General features: G+C 59.7%; 1 protein-coding gene across 2 annotated transcripts in view; it reads left to right on the top strand.

The window, feature by feature from the left end:
- Nucleotides 1-15840, top strand: part of SHANK2 (SH3 and multiple ankyrin repeat domains 2) — a 472550-nt gene that overhangs the window by 314712 nt on the left and 141998 nt on the right. For both annotated transcript variants that reach the window (XM_040639603.1, XM_040639604.1), the window contains one exon: nt 15676-15758. In XM_040639603.1, the coding sequence (XP_040495537.1) occupies nt 15676-15758 (83 nt within the window). The remainder of the gene's footprint in view (nt 1-15675; nt 15759-15840) is intronic.

Below are 15840 nucleotides of genomic sequence, written 5' to 3'. Positions count from 1 at the left end.
GGCTCCGAGTTTCACCTTTATCTAATTCTTTTCTGCCCTGAGAATCTGATGGCCTCTGACCTTGCAAGACGAGGCCCCTGCCAGCCGTGGCTGGGTGTGTCAGCGTCGCCTGTTGGGTTGGGGCTGGGCCTCACACAGTTTCCTGACTCCTCCTCCACCGCAAACCTAAAACACAGAGAAACGCCTCCGTGCCAGAGCTGTTCCTTTGGTGCTTTCCCGGGTCAGAGTCGGCCGAGAGGAGGGCCCCCAGCATGAGGGGCACGCAGGGCTGAGGTGGAGCTGACGCCGGCTCCGGGAGAGACAAACCGAAATGCTCCGAGCAGCCCACACCACAGCCCAGTTCCCTTGCCACCGGGAGCACGTGCGGGCAGAGCCCTCGGCCTGCCGGTGGGCACTGCGTACGGTCTCGTTACTGGCCAGACTTGGTTCCCCTGCGCCCCGGAGAACGCACAATGGCTTCCGCCACACTACCTGTCTGCTCGTTCCGCCGTACCCATGCCAACGGGCTCCTCCGCCCTCGGCGTCGCCACCCGGGCAGTGCCTAGGATCTGATGAGACACCCCGTCATCAGCGAGGTTTGGTGAAAACACCCCAGCCTGCATTACAAGCCTGGTCGGTCTCGCTGTCTCACGGGGGGCGGGGTGCAGGGGCTGGGGCGGTGTGGTCGCCGAGTAGGGGCCCCCTGGACACGCCCACATCCTAATCCTGGGATGTGAACACGATGCTTGCCCAAGGAGATTTAGGGTTGCACAAGGGACCTTGCGGGGAATCAGCTGACCTTTAGATTGGAAAATGATCCTGGCATGTGGGGTGGGCCCAGTGTGTTCGCAAGGGTCCTCATTAGGATGAAGGAGGGTTGGAAGCAGAGGGAAGGGAGACGTGGTGAAGGACCAGGGGTCGGAGCGATGGGGGGGGCGGGCACGAGCCAAGGACTGCAGGCCGCCTCCAGAAACCTGGAAGGGCAAGAAACAGGTGCCCCGCCCCCAACCTCGCCCAGGCCGCCGTGCAGCAGGAGTGCATGCGTTCTGGAAGCCACCGGGCTCGCGTTCAGTTGCTGTGCTGCAAACGCTAATACAGGGTGTTTGTGAGCTCTCCACACTGTGACCTGGGGCCGTGAGAACGGACGCTGGGATGGGTGGTTTTCATCAGTGTCAGCCTTGCGTCTATCACCCCCCAGTCGGACTGACAGCCCACTTCACAGATGGAGAAGGTGAGGCTGCGGAAGTTCTGCTCTCTTTTCTCCTTGCCTGGGTACTCCGGCTCCTCTCCCAGATTGTGCCCACTGTCCCTCAGCCCCACACATTGGCTTCCGTGGGACCCCAAGTCATTTCCAGACGCTGGTGGGATAGGGGTTGGGGGGCCGGTGTTCGTGTGCTGGCTGGGAGAACCCGTGGTGCCCAAGGCTGTGAGGCCATGCCGGGGCCGCCCGGGAGGAGGGCAAGGGTTTGCTGCCACGGAGGCCCCAGCCCAGAGCCCACCCTGCGTCCAGGACACACAGGTCGGTGCTGGGCCCACTGAGGCTGAACCCCAGCTGGCACAAGGAGCAAGGTCACTGTGGACCAGAGTGAGGTCAGGATGATGTCCTGCCTGCTCCTGACTCAGGAAGGTGCCCCTCCTCACCCCTGCCCTGCTGGGGAGCTGGCTGCAACAGGCCACAGTGCTAGCCATCCCAGAAACCTCTGAAGACCTGGGGGAATCCTCCTGGCCACGGTCCGTGGTTCTCTGTGGACAGGGCCCCAGCACCGGCACAGAGGTTCCTGCAGACAGAGCTCGGGGGCCCGGCGTTGGGCTCCGGTGCCCGTGGACCCTCTGGGCAGCCCGTGCAGGTGCAGAGCCACAGTCCCGCCATTTACTCCCTGATGAGTGTCCAGCTGCCCTGCAAGTGACCCCACACCGGGCAACGTGCACAGCACGACTTGTCCTCCCCCAGTGTCCTCTCCCACTCCCAGAAGTCTTAAATCAAGGTGCTGGTGGGCCACACTCCCTCTGGAGGCCCTGGGGGAGGATCCTTCCTGCGTCTTGCAGCTTCCGGGGCCCCGGTGTCCCTGGGCTGTGGCCCTGTCCCTCCAGCGTCTGCCTCCAACTTCAAGTCATACTTTCTCCTCCTGTGTCTCTCCTGTTTTCTTATAAGGATACCTGTCATTGGGTTTAGGGTCCCCCTCCCCCAATCCAGGATGATCTGTCCTCAGTCCTTACCTTAATTACATCAGAAAGATCCTATTTTCAAAGAAGTCATTCCACATTTGGGGTGGACATGTGTTTGGGGGGAACGCTTTCCAGCCACTGCACCCCCACACGTGTATCTTCCCTCGCTCACCCAAGCGTCCAGACGAGCACCAGGACCGAGACCTACCTACCGCTCCCAGCCCCTTCGCCTGCTGGCCTTGAGCTAAGACCTGAAGAGCAAGATTCCTGGGGCGGGGGTGTAGCCCCCACAGACAAAACTCACACCCGGGGCCCTGTGGATTTGGAAACGGATCTCGTGCATGTTGGCAGACGGGAGTCAGGGCCTGAGGGAAGGGCACCTGTTCTGACTTGCACGAGGAGCCAGGGTGGGTTGGCAGGCAGCGGTGGGCCCTATATCCATAGCAGAGGGAAGCTCTGGGGCCAGGCTGAGGCTCTGACAGGAGTTGCCCCACGGTCACCAACAGAAGAATTCCAGGCCCCGGGGATGCGTGGCCAGCAGGACAGATAGCACCCTGCCCTCCCAAGGTCCCCATTCTAGTGCAGGGGGCTCCAGGAACGTGTGGGGAAATGAGGACATCATTTCAGCTGCTCATCGGTGCTGTGGGGTGAACGGAACAGACCAAGGGCCTGGGGCAGGTGGCTGGAACAGGCAGGGAGGCATTTCAGGGAGGCAACATCCCATCCTAACTGACTCCCTCTCCTCCCCAGGAGTAAGGCTGTGGTCCCACTTCTCCCCGGGCACAGGGAGAGACAGGAGGTGGGCCTCAGGCTCCACGTCCTGCTGGGTGTGGAGGAGCTGCCCCACACTGTGCACATTTCAGAAGAGGGCGCTGAGGGCCCAGGGAGGAGCCCCGCGTCCTCCCTCCGTGGGCAAAGGACCAGCCTCCCCTGTGCTGAGGCAGGACCTGGCTCCTTGCGGGCAAATGCAGGACAGTGCAGCCAAGCACCCCAGTTGGATGCCCAGCTGTGCCCCATGCCAGCTGCATGACCTTCAGCCAGTCCCCGAACCTCTCTGAGCCACAGCTTCCTCATCTATAAAGTGGGGAAGAAGACCGTGCCTCCCTCCTAAGTTTGTTACGTGAGAGGCACAGCAGCTGTGGGGGCTTCCCACGGTGCCGGGCATGTTGTGAAGACGACACCGTTGTATTATCTACACTCGCACTGATCGATGCGTCTCGACACCTGCTGCTGAACGGTGGTGTTCTTCTCAGTAGTTGAGGGGGGGACCTTCTAGTGAGTGTCGTTCAGCTGGGATCTGTTTTGATAAACTCAGACATCCTGAGACCCTCTGACTGTTGAGAGTCAGTGTTGGGGCATTTGGCGACAAGGGGAGTCAATGGGGAACAGAAGCTAGGCCGGCCATTGATGTCAGGAAGACACATACAGCTGTAGCCTGGCCTCGGAGACAAGCACCTGGAACCAGATTGTGGTTGAGAAAGGACCTGTTTGGGGCAGGCTGGAAACCACCGAACCATCGCCCGAGCCACCAGGAGCAGGTCGGCAGCCCCAGCACGAAGGAGGACAAGACGGATGGCCGGGAAAGTCCAGCCATGTGCTGGGACTCCAGCTTGAATAAAGAGTAATGAGGCACGCATGCTGAGGGGGGGCGGTAAGGAAATCCCGAGGAACTGGGAAGTTAAGGGGAGACACCGGGAAGCCCCCTGGAAACGCAGACCATCTGCAGCCTGGCGGCCGGGCTGACTTACGTCTCTGGAGGATTCGCCGACGTGCTGCTCCGACGGCTCTATCCAGATGCCGCGGGAAATGGTCCTGATGGCTCCGGCGGAGGCATGGCAGGGAGCAGGTGGAGGGGGACGTCCTGCACGGAAGAGGGGCACACAGCTGGGGACAAGCGCCGGCTCTGCAAGACGGCGTCTTCTGCGGAGCAGCTTGCCGGCAGGAGTGGGCACAAGCCGCAGCGGCTTACGGGGAACAGCGCGTGGGAGCGTGTGTCCGGCTCAGGAGGAGCCTGACCTCTGAGCCCTGCCTGGGCCGGCCCTGGAGGTCAGAGGGCATGCGGGCTGGACTGCAGCCTGGAGGAGGCCCCTGTGTGGCGGTGAGTGGGCGGCACCAAGCGTCCTGGGACCTGGAGGCAGGGAAGGCTTCGTGGCACTTGCTCATTTCAAGAGGAAGGCACTCGCCACTCTCCTAGACAAGCTGTAGCACAAACGCTTTTCCGTTTCGGTCGCTTTTCCAGAACCGAAACCCCATCAGTTGACCACGTGGGCCGCGGAGGCCACGGGACGGGTCAGAAGGTACAGAGTCCTCGCTCCGCCATCGGCTTGGTCAGGTGTGGGCCTCGGCCCAGCTTTCCCTTCTGTCGGTCAAAGGGGCCGGTCCGCACCGTGGCGAAGCTCCCGTCTGTCTAACATCCTTTACTTCGCCTGGAGCTTTAGAAACTTCCCGCGGCCGCTGTGTCTGTCTGTCCCCACCACACAGCACACGGGCTTAGCCTCAGGACCGAGGAGCAGCCAGGGTGCTTCCCGAGTCCTTGTGTGGTCGACAGCACACCCGCCTCGGCTAAGATCAAGAAAACCACCCATCTGTAGCCTCCGCTTTCCGAGCTGAGTCCATCTGAGATGAGGGGCTGTAATTAAATCTTCCCCAGGGAAATAGAAGGTGGTGCGGGGCCTCGGGTCTGTGTCACCAGGGCGTCCTGAGTCCTCACGGCTAATGAGCAGTCCTTGGAGAAGAAGGGGTCTGGAGGAGTCTTTCCCGCCCAGAACAGAGCCTGAAGGCTGCTCGATTTATCGGAAAGTCTTGGCATCCGGATTCTGGTCATTTGCTCGGATCTTCTCACTGACAGATGACCTCCCCACCCTCCCTGCTCCGACCTCCGGATGTCTATTAGGAAGCTTCTGGCTGCAAAGAACAGGAACCCACGCACAGTGGCTGAGGCGTCCGTGGCAAGCCTGAAGAAGGGCACGTCCAGGGTCTGCTCCGAGGCCCAGCGGCATCTCTACAAGCCTCTTGGCCTCTCCCTCATGGCTGCAAGACGGTGGCCACGGCTCCGAGGGTCATGCCCTCAGAGCAAATCCCGAGCAAGGATTTAGGGGAAGAAAAGGCACTAGGAAGCCCCCCCTCTAAATCTCTCCCACAAGTAAAATCTTTCCCAGAGGTCCTGGAGACTTGCCCTTGAGTTTTGCGGGCCTAAACCGTGTCCTGTGACCATCCATAACGGCAAGGGAGGCTGAGAGAGTACGTCTCTGACTCTTCCTGCCTCCATAGTGGGAACCGACTGGGGGAAGCCCCAGGAGCTGGCGGGCTTTGAGGGATGCATAGGAGTTTGGCGTATAGCCAGCATACGGAGTGCGTTCCAGGTCGAAGTACAGTGTGAGCCCAGGAACAGCACACCTCTGCTCCAGCCCCAGAAGACCTCATGGGGCAGGTGGCCCATTAGCTGAAACGGGGATGGGAAAGCACGGCGCGTACCTACCTGAACACGCTGTTTCCACGGAGGAACATTCACACACACGTGCAAGCCCCAGTTCTTAGAAGCTGGGCCTCCTCAGCTTTGGCTCATCAGGAGGGGCGTGTTTCTTTGTGTTTCAGGAAGGATTCTCCCTACGATCGTTCTGAATCTTTCCAGGGCACCTGATGGATGACCTCATTTCTAAAACGTGTTTTCCTTGGGTCTTTTCTAGGCTCAGATGTTGTGTCAAACTGGGTAGCTGTGTAGAGTGATGTCAGTATTGCTTGTGTAGGGGGTTAGGACTTGCTGGCTTTTATGATACGTGGTCACAGGGAGTTATTTTGAGGCACTCACATACATGTATCGTTGGTGTCAATTCATTAGGTCTTTAGAATATTTAGACCATGACTTAAGAACCTATGGCCCAAGGACCAAATCTGGCCCACTGCCTCTTTTTATCGATAAAGTTTTATTGAAACACAGCCCCACCGGTTCATTTCCATGGTGTCATGGCCGTCTTTGAGCCACAAGCAGCAGAATAAGTAGCTGCAACAGGAGCCCTAGAGCCTGCAAAGCTTGAAATACGTACTCTCTGGCCCTTTACAGAAAGAGTTTGACAACCCCTGATCTAGAATGTTTGCAGAGCCCCCTTCGAAGGGCTCATGCAGGCGCTACACGTGAAGATGTGTCTACTTCGCACTCTGAGCAACTTTTAGAACCATCCCTTTGGTGAAGGCAACCTTTTCTAGAAGCATTAGCACTGGGAACAGAAAACAGGATATTCTGTGGGAAGAGGTTGGTGGTCTAGGGGTGGACAGTAGCAATGGCCAGACCCTACCCTCCAGCCGGGGCCTGGCCTGGGTGTCTCATGCCTTCTCGCCTTAGACGTCAGTGCTATCTGGTTGGCCAGGTGGGTCCCCAGTCCCCTCACCCAGCCCAAGTTCAGCCCCCTTTCCAAAGCCAGGAGGGTGATGCCTATGTTTGGTCTGGCTTCTACGAAAGGACACGGCTTCCAGTGGCCACCGTCCCTGAGGGACTTGGGAATGGCCTGCCCATAGCCCCCTCAGCGTGGTCTTTCTGGGTGAGTTTCAAGACCAACAGATGGGGCAGGCCTGGCCTCTCGCTGTAATTACCGCAGGAAGAAAAGTCACAAACGGCCCCTTTCCTCACTCCTAGCAAAATGTCAGGCAGTTGTCCTGTTCCCCTTTTTGTTTTTTTTAAAGAATATTCAGTTCAGGACTAAAGGCAAAGGTTTACAAGTTGGACTTGCTATTGGCTGAGCTTTGTGGCGCTGGGCAGACTGTCCCCCTCCAGCTTCACGGACTATCCAACATGAATGATCCCACCAGCCCACTGGGCCAGGAGGGTGGCAGAGGTGGGCCGTGGGAGAAGGTTTTGTGGTGCTGTGGGTGCTGTAAAGTCCTGCAGGCAGTGACGTGGAAGGGCAGCCAGATCTTCCTGGCTTGCCCAGGTCCAGCCTGGTTTTAAAAACCGAAAGCTCCCCGTGTCCTGGGCAGCCCAGAACGCTGGGTCACCCCATGTGCATCACAGCTCGTACACGACAGTCCTGGGTTCAGGCTGCATTCTGAGTCAATAAGCATCAATTAAGTACCTCCTGGAATATTCTGGTTTTCTATCTTACAGACAGGAAAACCCAAGCCCAGTGTAGGTGTGGGTCCTGTCCAAGCTCCCACTTCCAGCTGGGGTCCCCACCCGAGCCTTTCCTGTTCCAAGGCGGCCGTCTTCCCTTTTAGACCCCGTTTCCTTTGCTGTCCGCGGGGAGCCGTGATCGCCTCCCGTCATTATTTTGAACGCATTTCGGCCGTGTCTTTGTCTTCTCCACCAGCCGCCGTTGGCAGGTAACATGCCTGGTAGTACTTAGGAAATGCTTTTGGGTGATTTATTACAAAGTAATGAGACAATTTAATTTGAATCCAGTTCTTTGCACATTATTGCTTCTATTAGGAAAAACTTGTATTGCTTATCATGTTAGCGACGAGGAGGAACGCCAGGCGGGGTGTTTTCATAATTGCCGACGTGCAGACACCGATCCTCCCGGACGAGCGTGTCTCTGCTGAGTGGGCGTGTGGGCTCCGTGGGGACAGAGCCCTTGTCCTCGCCAGTGCCCCGTGAAGTGACGCTGCCTCCCCGCCCGTGGAGCAAGACGGGCTCTCAGGAGCCAGGAGCAGCGTCATTTGTGAATGAATTGCCCACACTGCTAACTTCCTGCACGTGACGTAAGCACCGCCATGCACAGCTCGTGTCCCAGAACACCAAGATGGCACTGAGCGCAGGGCTTCGTCTCGCCCGGGGATTGTGGCAGCCTCCTGCTTGTGTTGGGGGTGTGGGGGAGGGGGAACACCAAGTACTACCCACCCAGGAAGCAGGAAGCAGGATGCAGGGAGTGGCAGCGTGTGTAGACAAGGGCTGAGAGACACCAGCTCGGCGGCAAGTGACAGATGACTCAGGGAACCCCCCGCCCCCCACCGGCTTGCTCACGGCTGCCAGGCCTTCCCAAGGATGAGGCCCGGCTCTGCCCCTGCCCGCCCGTGGAGCGGCCCTCTGTGCTGCCCTACAGCCAGCACCACCGCCGTGATCTGGGCCGCCTGCCCACGCCTGGCATCTTTGCCCAGCTGGGACACCTGTTGAGGCCATCGGCACCCCCCTCAGAGGAGCTGACGGGCTCTCTGTGTAGCCCCATCCTTCCTGATTGGCAGAGCCCGGAAATTTCTAGGACAGCCAGTGTCATTCCCAATCCCTGGAGGTCCCTCTTTCTAATAGTGTCCCAGTTCCTGCCTGCATCAGGCTGCCACCGAAATGCGTTCACCAGGGGAGTGACCGAGGCGAGGCTTCTCTCAGGCTTCCGTTTCGCTGCCCTGGAGAGGGCGGGGACCCCCACACACAACTGCTCCATACGATAAACGCTCCAGCCTCCCTCATGGGAGTCCCCCTGGGGCCCCCAGTCTCCGTCGCCCCCACCGCTGCTCCAGCGGCCCTAGCCCAGACCCACCCCCGTATGCACGGCCCACGTGCACTGGACACCTCGCCAGGGAAAAGCTCTGCAGTGATCTGGGGACTTTTGCCTTTGAACCCACGTGCCTGTGAGTAGCTCCCTGCGGTAATTCCCCCGAGACTCCTGCAAGTTCTTCGCCCTCGGCCGCATCCCCAAAAATCCGTTCAAACTGAGAAGATCCAACTTGCCCGTGGTTCTTGCGTGCAGTGATGTGTCTGTGGATACAGAGCTAAGTGAGTAATGAGGTTGACCCCACGTTAGATTTCAGGGACACTCAATTAAGCACGGACCGATTTGCACGCGGCTGTTTGCTCTTTGGATTTCACGGCCGGTGGATTATTTTCCAGGGCACAAGCATGTCTGTGGGACCCCACAAAGCGTTGCGGCCGCCGGGGGCCGGTTGTAGGGCCTGATTGCTGAAACATCCCTGCAGCCTCCCAGCCGGCAGCTCTGCACCCCTCCCCCTGCTTCCACAGCCCCGGAGGGGGTCACCCCGCCCAGCCCACGGCTCGTCCCCCCGTCTGTGAGCACCCACTCCTGCTGACTCCGGGCACAGTGCCCTCCCGCCGTGGTGCCTCATCTGACATCCGACTCGCGCTGCTGGCTTGGGGTGGGGTCAGCAGCAGCAGGAGACATTGGGTGTGAATCGTTTCCGTGGGACGTGGTTGTTGGACGTTCCTGCCACGTGTGCAAGTCACCCCTGGGTCATTCCAGCCGGATCAGGCCTGGCCACAAAGGGCTAGTGGACGGAGGTGTAACTGCGGTGTTCTCTCGTTGAAGCCTTCTTGGGTGATGCTGGGGGTGAGCAGGGGCTGCCCTGGGCCTGCACCCCAGCCTCTCGCCAGTCAGCTGCATCCCCTGAACCCGGCCCTGGGTGGGCAGGCAGCTGACACCCACGGCCCTGTGTGATCGGCCCCTCCGGCCTCTCTGGTGTGCCTCAGAACCTTTATCTTGTGGTTCTACCTCCTTCTGGAATGTTCTCCTCTCTTATCTCTCCAGCCTCCTGACCCATTCAGGCCTGCTCCTGCGTCAGCGCTCCTCCTACAGGAAGTCCCCAGCCTGGTTCTCACAGCCCTGTGTCCTGCACACTCGTGTGACTGTTGGAGTTAATACTTGTCTTCCTGCTTGCCTGGTGTCAGAGTTTCCCAAGGCTTCTGTAACAAATGACCATGGGCCGGGGATACAGAAATGCATTCTCCCCAATTCTGGAGGCTGGAAGTCTGAGCTCACGGTGTTAGCAGGACTGTGTCCCTCCGAGGGCTCTGGGGGAGGGCCCTTCCCCAGCTCTTCCAGCTTCTGGCGTTTGCCAGAAATCTTGGTGTTCGTTGTTCTGCGCCCGCATCCCTCCAATCTCTGTCTCTGTCTTCACCTGGCTTTCTGACCCAGGTACCTCTGTACCCCAGATCTCCCTCTCTCTTCCCTTATAAGGACCAGTCATTGGTTTTAGGGCCCTCACTAAATCCAGGGGGTCTCCTCTTGAGACCCTTAACTAGACACACTTGCAAAGACCCTGTTTGGGGAGTTAGGACTTGAGCACATCTTCTGCGGGGTCACCATTCAACACACCACACCTGATGTCTCCATAAGGGCTAGACTGGGCCCGGTTTGGTCTCTGCAAACTGCCAATTATCCAGTCCATCCCCTAGCACTTAGTAGGTACTCAGTGAGTTATGGCTGGATTCTTGCAGTAATGAACGTAGCTTAGCCCCTGGTCCCGGCTGCTTCTGACCTTCAGCCCTACACCAAAACCCAGTCCCAGTGGAGCAGAGAAGAAATGCAGCTGCCTGACTTGATGGTCCCATCCTAGCCCAGATCTGGAGAGCTCCGGGTGAAGCCATCTGGTCTACCCCAACAGCTCGAGGTTAAAACGCCTACCACGATCTTCCCATGCAAGGCAGAACAGACACCCAGCCCAGGGCCCTGCATGCTCGCACATCTCGGCCACCCCAGGCCTGGCTTCCTGTGGCTCAACATTTATGCCTCCTCCAGGAGCAGGCACTGCGAGAGCTCGTTCGGGACTGACAAGTCCTAAATGCTGACGGTTACCCCTGGCACCTGCTACTTTCCAGACCAGCGGAAGAGCTGCCTTCCCTGTAGGCCTGTTGTGGGGCCCGCTGCGAGAAAGTGGATCTCGGGCCATGGTTAAAAGCCACTTGATGCCTGGACACCTGTGGTCCTGTGAGGCAGACGCCAGGAGTGTGTTCAAGGCACTTTACTTCCATCTGTGCCAAAATAACCATAGTAAATATAGGGTTCTATGACGGCCATCATGTAAATAGTATCTCGTAGAGTTGCACTGTGCGCAGCCTGCACAACTGTACTTTGTGGGGCTGGATGCCTGCTCCCTTTACCTTTTGCAGCTCCTGCTACAGGAAACTGGCAGAGAAGGGTGCATTTTGTGTTCACTAAAGTGCTTTCTCACCCTATTCAGAAGGTGTGTTTGAAGACAGCACTTCTAGATTTCGGTTTTTTGTGTAGCCAACAAACCCAGGTAAAGTCTCACCAAGAACAGACATTGTGCCACTTAGGGAGATTCAGAGAGGAATAAGGCATAGATGTTTGCTCCCAAGGAGCCCACAGTTGATGGGTTAGTGAGTAAGAAGGGTCCGCTCAGAGGCTTGGGCCCGGCTCGAAGGCAACTGCGGGGAGAGAATGTGTGATATCGACCTTTGTCGGGAGGGTTTGGGATGGCTTCCACCTAGGGCAGGGAACCTATGAGTTGACCAGTGTTGGGGAGGCCATGGCAGACAAGGAGAACACGGAACACAGGCGGTGAGGCGTGAAGGGCCCATGTGTGAGCACTTGGGTAAAAGGCAAAGCCAACGGTAGAGCGTTTCAGGGAGTGAAAATGAGCCGGGGGGAGCCTGCAGGAAGGTGGGCGGTGACTGGGGTCAGGGCAGGGGCAGATGCAAAACAGGGGTGCGGGGTGATCACTGGGGCTGGGCTGCCAGTTCCACCAGGCCGTGTCCCCAAGGACCAGGTGGCGTTGGCCTCTGGGTGCACACCACGGTCAGCAGCGTGGGGCCCCCATGAAGGCAGCTCCCAGTGCTTTTGGGGTGCTTCTGCAAGCGGGGCTGCTGGTGCGCGGCCGGGGTGGCCGGGCTGAGGCCGCATGGCCTCTGGTTCCTGGGGCTTCGACCCGGCTCCCGAGGCAGCTTTCAGGAGTGGCGTCCGCCTGCCGCAGCCTCCGCGTGTGGCTGTGGATGTCATCCCGAGACAGCTTTTAGATTCATAAGCCAGATTAAGGAGCCCTCTGAGAGTTTCTCATCTCAGGCAGGTTCCTCCTGGAGGCCCGGGGGTGGGAATGCCCAGGCTGGTTTGTGGGGGTAGAGGGAACGTTTGTGTCGTCCGGATGAAACTAGACGTGAGCTCCTGTGTCGAGGGAACGGTGGTTGCATTCAGAGCTCCCGCTGCATTTCACGGTTTGCTACAAAGACCACACACTTCTGAAGGCCTGGGACTTCCCTCCCGCTTGTGTCTCGGGCTGCCGGGGCCCAGCCTGCCACGTGCAGTGGGCGCTCCATGACGCTGAGCCGCTCCTGCCCTCTGGGTGCAACCCAGGATCCAGGGATTGTCGTGGATGGAGGTGTGTTCACGCGAGACCCTTCATGGACCGGTGGTGTTCCTTTGCCACCTCCGCTGACACACCCAAGCTCGACCCCTACCTTGTGTTCACCCCATTCTGCTGCGGCCCACAGATGTGATGGGCACACGGCCCTTTGCTGGGCCCTGTGGGCGTCTGGGGTGATGCCGTGCAGGACCCACGTCTCCCCGGGGATTGGGCACAAGAGGGCCATTTCCCCGTTACGAGGCCTTGTCCCGGTTGCTCCTCAGAGCGTCTGCCAGGCAAGTACCCGTGCCGGCACTTGGCAGGCGGGGACGCTGAGGCCCTGAGCAGCTGAGCTGGAAAACGCCTGAGCTGGGATTCAAACCCAGGTCTGTCTGTGAGTAAAAATTCTTAAGACAGGGTCGTGAGGGGCGGGGTCTGGGGCTGCTTAGATCCTGAAGTAAAGCAGAACAGAAGTGACAGGAATCCTTCGTATCAGACACTAAGGAGCTCAGCGCTTGCCTAGCAAACAGGACGCAGCCACACGGCTCGGGGGCAAGAGGGTGGCGGCCCGAGTGGGAGTCAGGACATTCTTCAGTGAGCGAGGAATCGCTGGGAGGACTCAGGGGACTCAGAGAGGGGCTCCGTCGTCAGCCTGGGAGGAGAAGGCGGAGGGGTCGGCACGTGCAAACCGTCTCTAGGTAGGGTCGCCGTTGCGAACACGGGCTGCGTGCCTGGGCTGCGGTGGGCGACTTTATTAACTCCTGCTCGGCCCACAGGGCGTGTTTTGCTCCTCATCCCATTTTGCAGAGCAGGACTCTGAGGCCGTGAAGGTCAGAGTGACCTTGGGTCAGAGCACAGCTGGGATCTGAGCCGAGTTACCCCTCACCCACCCAGCAGACCACCCCCGTGCGGTCAGTGGGGTAGCCGACGGCTGCTGTCGCTCTGGCCCCAACAAGCTCCCCATCGTGGGGGGACTGCTGGAAGGAAACGGACAGTCGTCTGTGAGCCACACAAAGCATTTGGCCCCGCTGGCAGACTAGGCCCATAGTAGGGCCGCCGCCTGGAGTGCAAGACAGGTAGTGGGTGTCGGGCTGCTTGTGTCCCCGGGGGAGATAGGGCTCAGGACCTGCAGGGCCGGCATCATCTTTCCGGGCTTCGGGGGGCTGTTTGCCAGCCGCTACTCATGCGGAGCAGTGCAGGGTGAAAGTGGGGCGCGGCGGCCGGGGCCTTCGAGAGCCTTTCCCTGGAGAAACGGGTCGCAGGGCTGGCACCTGCCTGGTGCCCGAGGGAGCCACAGGGCCAGGGCCCTCCGCCTGGAGGAGTTCAGCAGGAAGCGAGGCGGGTGGGAAGGCCGTGCAGGTCTGTGTCCTGGTTGGGGGAGGCTCTGGAGACGGGAAGGTTCCTCCTGCCTTGATTCCTGCGGTTCCCTAGGTCCTAGCTAACTGCCAGCCTGCTGCCATTTCTGATGGCAGTTGATGGCTCCCTGGGGCTCCCCCGGCCCCACCACACCGTCCTGGGAATTGCCCCACCTGACCTCACAGTTACCCTGGGAGGCCCATGGCTTCTTGCCGCCTTGTAATGCAAGGGTGAGGTTTAGGGAGCCCATCATCTACTAAAGGCCAAGCCAGCCATGTGACCCTGCCCAGGGGCTCCCAGGGCCCTGGACTCCTGGCCCTGCTTGAGCCCCTTTCTGATGGGCTTCAGTGGGCCGAGCCAGGGGGCTCATGGTCACAGCCCAGCTCCCAGAGCTGGGGCTCCCTGTGCCCAGGGTAGCGGGCAGAGCAAGAGCACAGGGACAGGACCCCTCCTTGAGTATTAGACCACCCTGGACCGGTCGTCCCGAATTGTATGGGCTGTCGGCTGTGAAAGTCACTGTCTGCGCTCTGGCAGCCCTTTCTTGGAAGGCAGGGTCACCCTGGCAAGCTCCGGTGCGTGCTGGCCCGCTGTGAGGGCAGGAACTCAGGACTGGGTCAGGACATGTGTGCCTTCTCCAGCTGTGTCCCCAACCTCTCTGAAGCTCCCCTCCCTCATCTGTGCACTGGGAAGCTCTCGGCAGCCCATCACTCTGTCCAAGCACCCCGTCCCTTGTCCTCGTGGGGCACGGTCTGGATGGGCTGCGATGCTCCCAGTTGGCTGCATGCTGGGGCCCCGCGCTCCCTGCAGCCTGCGAATCCAGTGCTGGACACAGCTGACCTTCAGTTGTCTGTGACTTCGAGCCTGTCAGCGTGTCACTAATTGCATCGCCCTGCCTCCCCCTCTGAGACAGGGGCCTGCTGAATTCCTCAGGACCTCTGGCTCGCAGCCCTCCCATGGCCAGCCCCTTAGGACCCTGGAGAAAGCCTGTCCACGTTGCCTCCCACCCCTCCTCCTTCCCTGCGCAGTGGCCTGGCCTCCCAGCTGCCGACTTACTTCCGGGGCAGCAAAGAGTCCTGGGGGGATGCTGCCCCTGGAAGGCGGGGAGGGCCCCGTGTAGCCCCAGCCATGTGGCCCTCCAGGAAGTCCACTTCTGTCCTGCGCCCCCCAGGTCCCTCCGAGGGTGGACAGTCATGTGGCAAAGCGCCCTTACTGTAAATGATGGGAGGCTTTGGCAGCTGAAGCAAAGTTAGAGCCTTCGGGTTTCTTTCCCTTAAAAAAAAAATGCTGTGCCAAGAGGCAGGCGGTGTGGCTTTGGGTTGTCTCTCAAAGGGAGCAGCCCCTGAGCCCCCTTCTCCCTGTCCCCACGGCTCATCATCCCCTAAAGGAGGCCGTGCCGTAAGTGGCTTTGGTGTCGCTGGAGTGACCTGCCTCCTGCTAGGAGCCCCCACCCGCCGGCAGCGCCCCGGCCGCCCCCTCCGCCAGCCTGCGGTTTCTCTGTGCGGGATGACGCCGAGCAGCTGCCGCCGTGGCATTGTGGGCTCCTTGGCGATTGTGGGGACACCACATTCATTCGGACCGAGAGGGAGGGGTCGCTGCGTCTCGGCACCGGCTTGTGCGGAGAGCAAATAGAATTTGATTTCTGAAAACCCCTTCGGGAAGAAGAAGAATAAGAAGAAAAAGAAGAAGAAGAAGAAGAAAAAAAAACCTGCTGCCTCATTTCTCCTCTGGCTGGTTTCAGCAGGCGCCCCTGGAAGATGCATCGGCCCGGCCACCCTGGCGCCGCTGCCCCCGGTGGCTCTGGGCCACTTACTTTTTTTGCCTTTGGGTGCCCGGAGCCAGCCCGCGCGGCCATGGCTTGGCGGCCTCGCCACCATGCCTGACTCCTTCCTCCCGCTCGCTCGGCTCCGCTCCGGCTCTGCCTCTGCCTGCCCCCCCTCCGAGCCCCATTGTGCCGTGCCCGCCTATCCCGTTCGCCGGCCCCCCCAGCTGCCTCCGCTCCTCCTGCTCCCTGTGCTGCTGAGTTTCCTCCATGCTGCCTGGATCCGGCGAGCTGGGTGATTAATTGGCGATGATGATGAACGTCCCCGGTGGAGGACCAGCCACGGTGATGATGACGGGTTACAATAATGGTCGCTATCCCCGGAATTCTCTCTACAGTGACTGCATCATCGAGGAGAAGACGGTGGTTCTGCAGAAGAAGGACAATGAGGGTTTTGGATTCGTGCTCCGCGGGGCGAAAGGTAAGAGCAGCTGCTCCCAGCCTGGGTGCATTCCCGTGTTGTGTGAGTGTGTGTGTGTGTGTGTGTGTGTGTGTGTGTGTGT

The sequence above is a fragment of the Ursus maritimus genome, unplaced genomic scaffold, assembly GCF_017311325.1.
Source record: "Ursus maritimus isolate PB19 unplaced genomic scaffold, ASM1731132v1 scaffold_23, whole genome shotgun sequence".
Classification (NCBI taxonomy): Eukaryota; Metazoa; Chordata; class Mammalia; order Carnivora; family Ursidae; genus Ursus; species Ursus maritimus.
Note: the sequence above shows the minus strand (reverse complement) of the source record. Positions and strands in the feature narration are given on the sequence as shown.